This window comes from Pelobates fuscus, chromosome 4 (genome assembly GCF_036172605.1).
Source record: "Pelobates fuscus isolate aPelFus1 chromosome 4, aPelFus1.pri, whole genome shotgun sequence".
NCBI lineage: Eukaryota > Metazoa > Chordata > Amphibia > Anura > Pelobatidae > Pelobates > Pelobates fuscus.
The window spans coordinates 349,086,747-349,096,184 of NC_086320.1; the positions used below are offsets into that span (position 1 = coordinate 349,086,747).

The following is a 9,438-nucleotide window of genomic DNA, read 5'->3' on the forward strand; positions in this document are numbered from 1 at the left end:
TGTCCAGTTTTAGTTCAGTATAAATCTATCCTGTATGGTTCTATGGTTCTGGCACTGCAATGTCACATTCTAAATCGCTGTAAATCGTTGGAATGCATGTTGATACACCCCTTTTATCATATGACATTAACTTATATTAAAATGCAAAGCACCATCACAATCCATCGTACACGAATTATAGTATATATATACCTCATACTATACAGTATCACTGTTTACAGATCGATCTGCAGTGTCTGGTTGATATATATATATTTAGATCTGTACTGCTGACAATAATTAAAGTATTTCTATTAAATGAAATGACTGGAGCAGGTGTTTGTTTCTTATTTTAAGACTGTCAGCAAAGTGTTCTGTGAACCTCTTACAAAGTATCAACATTCTGACAGTTTCCTATAGTGTCAGTCAGTTAGTTCCAGTTTCCCCATCTCTTAGAGGAGCCAGTCTGTGTTGTGAATCTGTTCCCTGTCCTGTAAATCGTAACAATTCTCCAATCAGCTCAATGTGACAGTCTCTCCCTGTTAGACAGTTTGTAGCCATGAGAGGCTTGCAGGGAATACATGGCAAGTATTCCTAATGGCTGCTGGTCCCTGGGCTCTGAGCCTGTGGCTGTGCACAGTAGTACTGGTTGAGGAGCCTTTATTTAGTGACATTATGATTTGTGCAGAGCGAGTGTGCTCATTGTCCTGGGTCCCATACAAGCAACGACTGACTGACCTCTTTCTTCTTGACCCCCTCTTATGGGGGGGGGGGAGAGATACAAGTGGGGAGAGCAGCTGGGAGTCCGATCCCCAGCTACCTGTGTGAATGGGAGGGGGGAGTGGCAATGTCTGCCTCCCAATCCCATCACATGGAGGTGTATGGAAGTCCTGGGAAGGGAGGGGAAAAGGAGGGGGGACATTGAGGAAGGGGGGGGGGGGGGTGCAGACTCCTGATTGGCTCCGTGATTTAGGCAATGGCACGCGCCTGTCCATGTACTTTATAAGAATCCTCGCGTGCCTGGCTGGAACTTCGTCAAGTCCTCAACCTGCAAAGGGACCACAGGAGACCAGGACCACTGCTGTCACTGGGGCCACCATCACGCCAGAGGGGGAACATGGACTCAGTTCTGGAGCAGTTTACCGGCTTGGAGTCCTTCCCTTCTCCTTACTTTGATGAAGAGGATTTCTTCACTGACCAGTCCTCCAGGGACCACCTGGACGCTGAGGACTTCTTGGATGACGATGTGGACTTCCTGACCGGCCAGATCCAGGAGTACTACAAGGACAGCCGGGTCATGCATGGAGAAGACTATGGAGACCCAGGCAACTTCTCCTTCTCTTCCTCCTCCTCCTCCTCCTCGTCGGGGGGCTTCCCATATGGCTGCGGGGAGGGGTCCTGCGAGCTGTCCCCAGGGATGAAGGAGGGCAGCTCGGGAATGAAGCGGAGGAAGAGGATGAGGTCTGATATGGAGATGCAGCAGCTCAGGCAGGCGGCCAACGTGAGGGAGCGCCGAAGGATGCAGTCCATCAATGATGCCTTTGAAGGTCTGAGGTCCCACATCCCCACCTTGCCCTACGAGAAAAGACTGTCCAAGGTGGACACCCTGCGCCTGGCCATCGGCTACATCAACTTTCTGAGCGAGCTGGTCCAGTCTGACCTCCCACTGAGGAACACCAACACCGAGAGTCCGCACCAACCCAAGAAAGTCATCATCTGTCACAGGAGCACCAGTAAGTATCCTGACCCAGGGATAATCTGTTACTACCTACATGCATTGGGATGGGGTATAGTGAGCCTCCTGACCCATGGATAGTCTGTTACTACCTACCTGCTTACCTACCTGCATTAGAATGGGGCATAGTGAGCTTCCTGACCCCTGGATAGTCGGTTCCTACCTACCTGCACTGGGACGGGGTATAGTGAGTCTCCTGAACCACAGCTAGACTGTTACTACCTACCTGCATTGGGATGGGGTACAGCGACTCATAGAAAGTATGTTAGTACTTACCTACCTGTACTGAAATACGGTGCATGGTGGATTACCTGGCTAGCCTGTTACTATTACCTGTCCTGGGTGATTTATTGGGGCCCCGGAGTTACTGCAGTGCACTGACTTAGCTTGGAGACCTCCTGACGAGGTCACTTTGTGTAATAGGAACACCTACCGCATGCCATGAGAACTCTACACATAATGATTCTTTGGAATTCTCAGCATCGCTCTAACATAGTCCGTGTCTAATCGGTTCTGATCCAGTATCAAGTATCACTTTATTTTCTTAGTGCACCATGATAACTCGCATTCACCTTAATGAAGTCATTATTAAGTAATTATGTTTAACTAATTGGGATCATTGTGATACTAACTATAATGTAACCATGCAGGCAGTGTATCCTGGATCAGCCTAGTGAGGGGCACTGTATTGTAACCCTATAGAACAATGTGCTCCTGGTCAGAGCAAAGGGTTCATTCAAATGAAATCCCTGAAATTAGCCAGGAAATTAGCTACAAACTGTCCATTAGTTTCGATGGTGATTGCGCCAAAGTTAGTAATTCCACGCAAAACGTCTCCAGCTTTGACAATGTATATACACTGTGTAACATCTTCAACTAGGGACCAGGGACATCATTTAAATCACAGAATAGAAACAAGTTCAAAATATAACAAACTAAAATATTACTAATCTGAGTAGTTATAAGGACTTACTTATTGTGACCGTTATTAAGCTATTCAAATAGAGGGAATTAAAATATTGTCTTCTCCTCCTCAGGATCTCCGTCTCCCAGTGACCCAGATTATGGGCTCCCTCCTCTCACTGGACATTCCCTGTCATGGACTGATGAAAAACAACTCAGAGATCAAAACGTTATCAGAACTGCTAAAGTGTGGACCCCAGAAGACCCCAGGAAATTAAACAAATCTTCCTTCAGCAACATAGAAAATGAGCCCCCTATGACGCTGGTTCTAGACCTGTGAATACTGGATATGCAATATTCCATGTGTGTAAATAATGTGTATATATATATGTGTGTAAATATTTATAGACTCCAATCTAATGTATAATCTTTATCACACGGATGGCAATCAGCTCGATATTTATATATTTATTACTATTTTGTTTAGAAAACAAAAATCTGAATGTGTAATTTATATAATTGAATTGAAGTATATGCAATGACAGCACCTTTGTATGAACTAAAATCGATCTAATTTCATATCAATTTTTTTTTTTGGAAGATATGAAGATAATTTATTTTTTTAACACTTGAATCATTTTCTATTTAATAAATGTTTAAAATGTTTTAGAATTAAGTGTTCATTTCGTTTACTTCGTTAATGCGTTTTTAATGGGGGCATTACAGTTGGTAATTAAGGCTATTACATGGATAAAAATCTCATCATTAATCAACGTTTCGAGACATTCAAGAGCTTCTTCAACCCCCCCCCCCCCCCCCACCCCTATATTGGGTCATGGCTCAGATCTTAATATAAATATAAGTCGCTAATGGCCTATATTTGCTGCCTTATTGTCTAGATTTTGTTCTGTACAGAACGTTTCTGTCTGTTACTGAGGAAAAGCTACAAAGTTCCAAACGTTGGCTGATTTCAGTAAAGTTGATTTTACAACGCTTTATAAATCCGAATTCCATATCTGGTAATGAATTCTAAAATGGGGTGTTAATACACAGTTTATTTAATCATCATACCGTGCTATATGCTCTGCTGCCCATCATATAAAAACATGCAGCTTTTCCTGCATATTAATCAGCATTCCCTTTAAGAATTATTTGTAAGAAACCGACACTGAAACAGTAAAGAAATCGAAAGGACTATGTTATGCGTGTTGTTCAGAGATAGAATGTATTTATTCAGAAACGTATGATGTGTTTATTCAACAAGGAATGGGTTCTTTGCTGCTGTTTGAGTGCTGTGAGACACACACACACACACAAACAAACACACACACACACACAGACACACACACACAGACACACACACACACACACACACACACACACAATTATATTAATATGTAATTTTACATTTAATATGTAAAAAAACAATGTGTGACCCATAACATTACACTGTATTAGCTGTTATCAATAATTCACTAAAATCCAGGATCACTCACTAAGGCTTGGCTGTTAGGAGGAAACCCTAGATCCCCCTAGAGCATCAATGCATCACCAGTACAGATTGCAATATATATATATATATATATATATATATATATATATATATATATATATATATATATATATATATATAATATGGATGGTTCTGGTCCTTAATGGGTTAATAATACCAATGGATGCCATCAGGACATTGAACACTCACACAAAATTCATTTATCGCCTTGCAACAACCTGTGATCCAGTGTTATGCCATATCACTTCAATAATTGTTTTATTTTAATATTAAGAGCAGGATTTCTAACAAACAAGCCCTGTGGCTATCTGCTCTCGCGTTCTGTAGGGCGGTGAATGAAAGGTTCTGCCCTGTAGAACGTTGCTGGAGGGGAATCAATGTACACAATCATGTCAGCTTATGTGGGATTCCATTCTGACTAATTCATCGATTGCATTGTCGCATCCCGTGATTGCTGCATCAATTTCATCTTATAACCAGCTGTGAGTTAAAGGTATCGAGAAAATCATAGCTGATCTATAGTGAGCCCCTCTAAAACGAGACCCCCAGATGCTGTAGCCCATTATGTTAATGGAAGGTGGGGGAGCAGAGTTTCAGAGCCCTGATCTGTCTGATACATTTTAAACAGTACATGAAAATGTAGCAAATGCAACAAATTAGGATTTGAGAAACTCTTTATCCAGACTGGTTCCTCCCTACATTCAATAGAACCATGTAACAAATTTTTTCATTGTAGATTGATAGAATGCATTGTGGGTAATTTTTTTTTTCCATAATCTGTAATAACCAGAAATAGCCATTCTAATGTGCAGTGTGTATGGATTAACCAGCATGCACTGTGTGTCAAGGTTACCCAGAGATTAGCCAGGTAATATACATAAAGGTCGCCCAATTCACACTGTGCTTTCTACCACCAGAGTAACTATGTAGTCTACAAGTCACCATGGAAAGGCTATTAGAAGATGACTAGTGAAAGGTAACTTTGTGTTTAGCATTGCCAGGCCCATCATGCCTGCTTTTGTGCAATACATGAAAAGTGCTTACCTGCTGTATGAAGCATTCACACACTGCAGGATTAACTAATCAAAGCATATACTGTACATAGAGTGCTTGTTGGAGGGAAGCACTTTTCCTGAATTGTCCTTCAGTGTTAAGAAGGAATTGTGTCTCTGCCAGCCTCTGCAAGTGCACTTTGCCACTCATATCTGGTGTCACTATAGCGTGCCTTTAAAAAGAAAAAAGTTTTTAACTGTAAGCTAATAGCAGTCAGTGTCCTTAAAGCGGGTGTCAGGCCTTCAGCGTATACTCTGCCAACCTCTGCAAGTGCACTTTGCCACTCATATCTGGTGCCACTATAGCGTGCCTTTAAAAAGAAAAAAAGTTTTTCACTGTAAGCTTATAGCAGTCAGTGTCCATAAAGCGGGTGTCAGGCTTTCAGCGTGTACTCTGCCAACCTCTGCAAGTGCACTTTGCCACTCATATCTGGTGTCACTATAGCGTACCTTTAAAAAGAAAAAAAGTTTTTCACTGTCAGCTAATAGCAGTCAGTGTCCTTAAAGCGTGTGTCAGGCCTTCAGCGTGTACTCTGCCAACCTCTGCAAGTGCACTTTGCCACTCATATCTGGTGTCACTATAGCATGCATTTAAAACCAAAAAAACTTTTTCCACTGTTATAGATTGAATAGCAGTTAGTTGTCTTGAAGCGGGTGTCAGGCCTACAGTGTGTACTCTGCCAACCTCTGCCAGTGCACATTGCCACTCATATCTGGTCTCACAGTAGCTTGCACGCATAGTACCACTAATCCCCAAAAAAATGACAGGCAGAGGCAGGCCACCCCGCAGGGGCCATCGTGGTCGTGGTGCTGTGATTCCCTTTTGCCCTAGAATAATGCCCAGTTTTCAGAGGCCACATACCCTGAACTTGAAAAGTTCTGAGGACATAGTTGACTGGCTAACACAGGACACCCAATCTTCTACAGCTTCCACTCGGAACCTTGACGCACCATCCTCCTCCAGCTTAGCTTCGGGCACCTCTCAAGATACCACTCACCCGCCTGCCGCCACCACCAACAGTAGCACCACAGCCGCTTCACTTGGTATGTCAGAGGAGTTATTTACACATCCGTTTGAAGAAATGAGTGATGCGCAACCATTATTGCCAGAGGATGTAGATAACAGGGATATGTCTCAGGCAGGCAACATTACACACATGGACGTACGGTGTGATGATGATGATGTTGTACCCGCTGCTGCTTCCTTTGCTGAGTTGTCAGATACAAGTGAAGCGGTTGATGATGACGATGCGTCCATGGATGTCACCTGGGTGCCCGCTCGGCAAGAAGAAGAACAGGGCGAAAGTTCAGATGGGGAGACAGAGAGGAGGAGGAGGAGACGAGTTGGAAGCAGGGGGAGGTCATCGCAAGGAGCTAGTGGCACAGTCAGACAGCATGCATCGGCACCCGGGGTCAGCCTGACAGCACGCCAATCAACGCATGCTGTGTCCACCACCAGAATGCCGTCATTGCAGAGCTCAGCAGTGTGGCATTTTTTTTGTGTGTCTGCCTCTGACAACAGCGATGCCATTTGCAACCTGTGCCAAAAGAAACTGAGTCGTGGGAAGTCCAACACCCACCTAGGTACAACTGCTTTGCGTAGGCACATGATCGCACATCACAAACGCCTATGGGATAAACACATGAGTACAAGCAGCACACAAACTCAAAGCCGCCATCCTCCTCCTGGTCCAGCATCTTCAGCCACGTCAACCACTGCTGTCCTCCTTGCCCCCTCTCTCCGTCTCTCGCCTTGAGCAGTTCCCGCTCATCTGCCCACAGTCAGGTGTCTGTCAAGGACATGTTTGAGCGTAAGAAGCCAATGTCAGAAAGTCACCCCCTTGCCCAGCATCTGACAGCTGGCTTGTCTGAACTATTAGCCCGCCATCTTTTACCATACAAGCTGGTGGAGTCTGAGGCGTTCAAAAAATTTGTGGCTATTGGGATACCGCAGTGGAAGGTACCCGGACGAAATTTCTTTGCACACAGTGTTGGGGCAAGGGTCCATCTCACCACTGATATCTGGTCTGCAAAGCATGGTCAGGGCAGGTATATCACCTACACTGCGCATTGGGTAAACCTGCTGACAGCTGCCAAGCATGGAATGCGTGGCTCTGCAGAGGAGTTGGTGACACCGCCACAACTTGCAGGCAGGCCTGCTGCCACCTCCTCTACTCCTCCTACTCCATCCTCTTCCATAACCTCCTCGGCTGAGTCCTCTTCTGCTGCTGCGTCTTGCTCCACATCAACAGCACCCCCCAGCTCCCCAGATACTATTCCACATCCTGGATACCGCAGTGTCACGCCGTCTTGGGTTTAACTTGCTTGAAAGCAGAGAGTCACACCGGACAAGCACTCCTGTCCGCCCTGAACGCACAGGTGGAAAAGTGGCTGACTCCGCAGCAACTGGATATCGGCAAAGTGGTTTGTGACAACGGAACAAATTTGCTGGCGGCATTGAAGTTGGGCAAGTTGACACATGTGCCGTGCATGTGATCGTACAACGCTTTGTGCATAAGTACACAGGCTTACAGGACGTCCTGAAGCAGGCCAGGAAGGTGTGTGGCCATTTCAGGTGTTCCTACACGGCCATGGCGCACTTTGCAGATATCCAGCGGCGAAACAACATGGCAGTGAGGCGCTTGATTTGCGACAGCCCGACACGTTGGAATTCAACACTCCTAATGTTCGACCGCCTGCTCCAACAAGAAAAAGCCGTTAATTAATATTTGTATGACCGGGGCGCTAGGACAGCCTCTAGGGAGCTGGGAATTTTTTTGCCACATTACTGGACGCTCATGCGCAATGCCTGTAGGCTCATGCATCCTTTAGAGGAGGTGACAAACCTAGTCAGTCGCACTGAAGGCACCATCAGCGACATCATACCATTTGTTTTCTTCCTGGAGCGTGCCCTGCGAAGAGTGCTGGACCAGGCCGTAGATGAGCGTGAAGAGGAAGAGTTGTGGTCACCATCACCACCAGAAACAGCCTTATCAGCATCGCTTGCTGGACCTGCAGCAACGCTGGAAGAGGATTGTGAGGAAGAGGAGTCAGAGGAGGAATGTGGCTTTGAGGAGGAGTAGGAAGACCAACCACAACAGGCATCCCAGGGTGCTCGTTGTCACCTATATGGTACCCGTGGTGTTGTACGTGGCTGGGGGGAAGAACATACCTTCATTGAGATCACTGAGGAGGAGGAACGGGAAATGAGTAGCTCGGCATCCAACCTTGTGCAAATGGGGTCTTTCATGCTGTCGTGCCTGTTGAGGGACCCTCATATAAAAAGGCTGAAGGAGAACGACCTGTACTGGGTGTCCACGCTACTAGACCCCTAGTATAAGCAGAAAGTGGCGGAAATGTAACCAAATTACAACAAGTCGGAAAGGATGCAGCATTTGCAAAATAAATTAAAAAGTATGCGTATAAGGGTGATGTCACAGCACAACGGGAATCTAACAGGGGGAGAGGTGCGATGAATCCCTTGACTACTGGGTGTGCAGGCTTAACCTGTGGCCTGAGCTATCCCAATTTGCGATAGAACTTCTGGCCTGCCCCGCTTCAAGTGTCCTGTCAGAAAGGACCTTCAGTGCAGCAGGAGGTATTGTCACTGAGAAGAGAAGTCGCCTAGGTCAAAACAGTCTAGATTACCTCACCTTTATTAAGATGAATAAAGGATGGATACCGAAGGGACTGACAGTGGGCGATACATTCGACTAAAAAAGGCCTGATAAGATGAGCTGCCTTGGGCTAAAAATGGTCCACACGCTGCATTTATTTTAGCTCTGAATGCTGGTTGACTTGCGTGACTTATCCACCACCAACTAGGGTTCAAGCCGCAATGTTTTAGGGCACTTTCTGCCTGGGAAACAAACATCAATTTTTCTGGCCGCTGCTATTGCAGCGGCTGCAACAATACCTAATTTTTCAGACATGTGTACATGCCTAATTTTTCGGGCCTCTGGTGCTGCACTGTGGCTTCAAAAACCAAACCAAAAAAAGGCACATAACAGGGATTAAACTGATAGGAATAGTACTACTTAACACACCACTCCTATCTGGTCGCACATTAGAGTGCACGCGAGCAAGCATCTTTTTCCATCTCCCGCTTCCTAAAATCGATGCCATATACACGTCCCCTGATAGGGCGCCAGCTCGTTATTCTCTTGGGTGCCTGCTCGTTATTCTCTTTTTCACTTCACTAGGGACACTTTACTGCACTATGGGCACTTAGACCCACTCTTTGTCTTGCACAGTGT

The 9,438-nt window shown here is 45.5% G+C and overlaps 1 protein-coding gene across 1 annotated transcript; it reads left to right on the plus strand.

Annotated features, from left to right (window-relative positions):
• Positions 1–1,020: 1,020 nt before the first annotated feature.
• PTF1A (pancreas associated transcription factor 1a) lies at positions 1,021–3,203 on the plus strand. Its single transcript, XM_063450789.1, has 2 exons — positions 1,021–1,712; positions 2,752–3,203. The coding sequence occupies exons 1-2, from the start codon at positions 1,097–1,099 to the stop codon at positions 2,955–2,957; spliced, it is 822 nt and encodes a 273-aa protein (XP_063306859.1). The 5' UTR covers positions 1,021–1,096; the 3' UTR covers positions 2,958–3,203.
• The last annotated feature ends 6,235 nt before the right edge of the window (positions 3,204–9,438 follow it).

Excerpts from the sequence above, each read along its gene's own strand:
- PTF1A (XM_063450789.1), top strand. The coding sequence starts at position 1,097 with ATGGACTCAGTTCTGGAGCAGTTTACCGGCTTGGAGTCCTTCCCTTCT. Across the intron at positions 1,713-2,751 it reads CATCTGTCACAGGAGCACCA|GATCTCCGTCTCCCAGTGAC; the intron begins GTAAGTATCCTG and ends TCTCCTCCTCAG.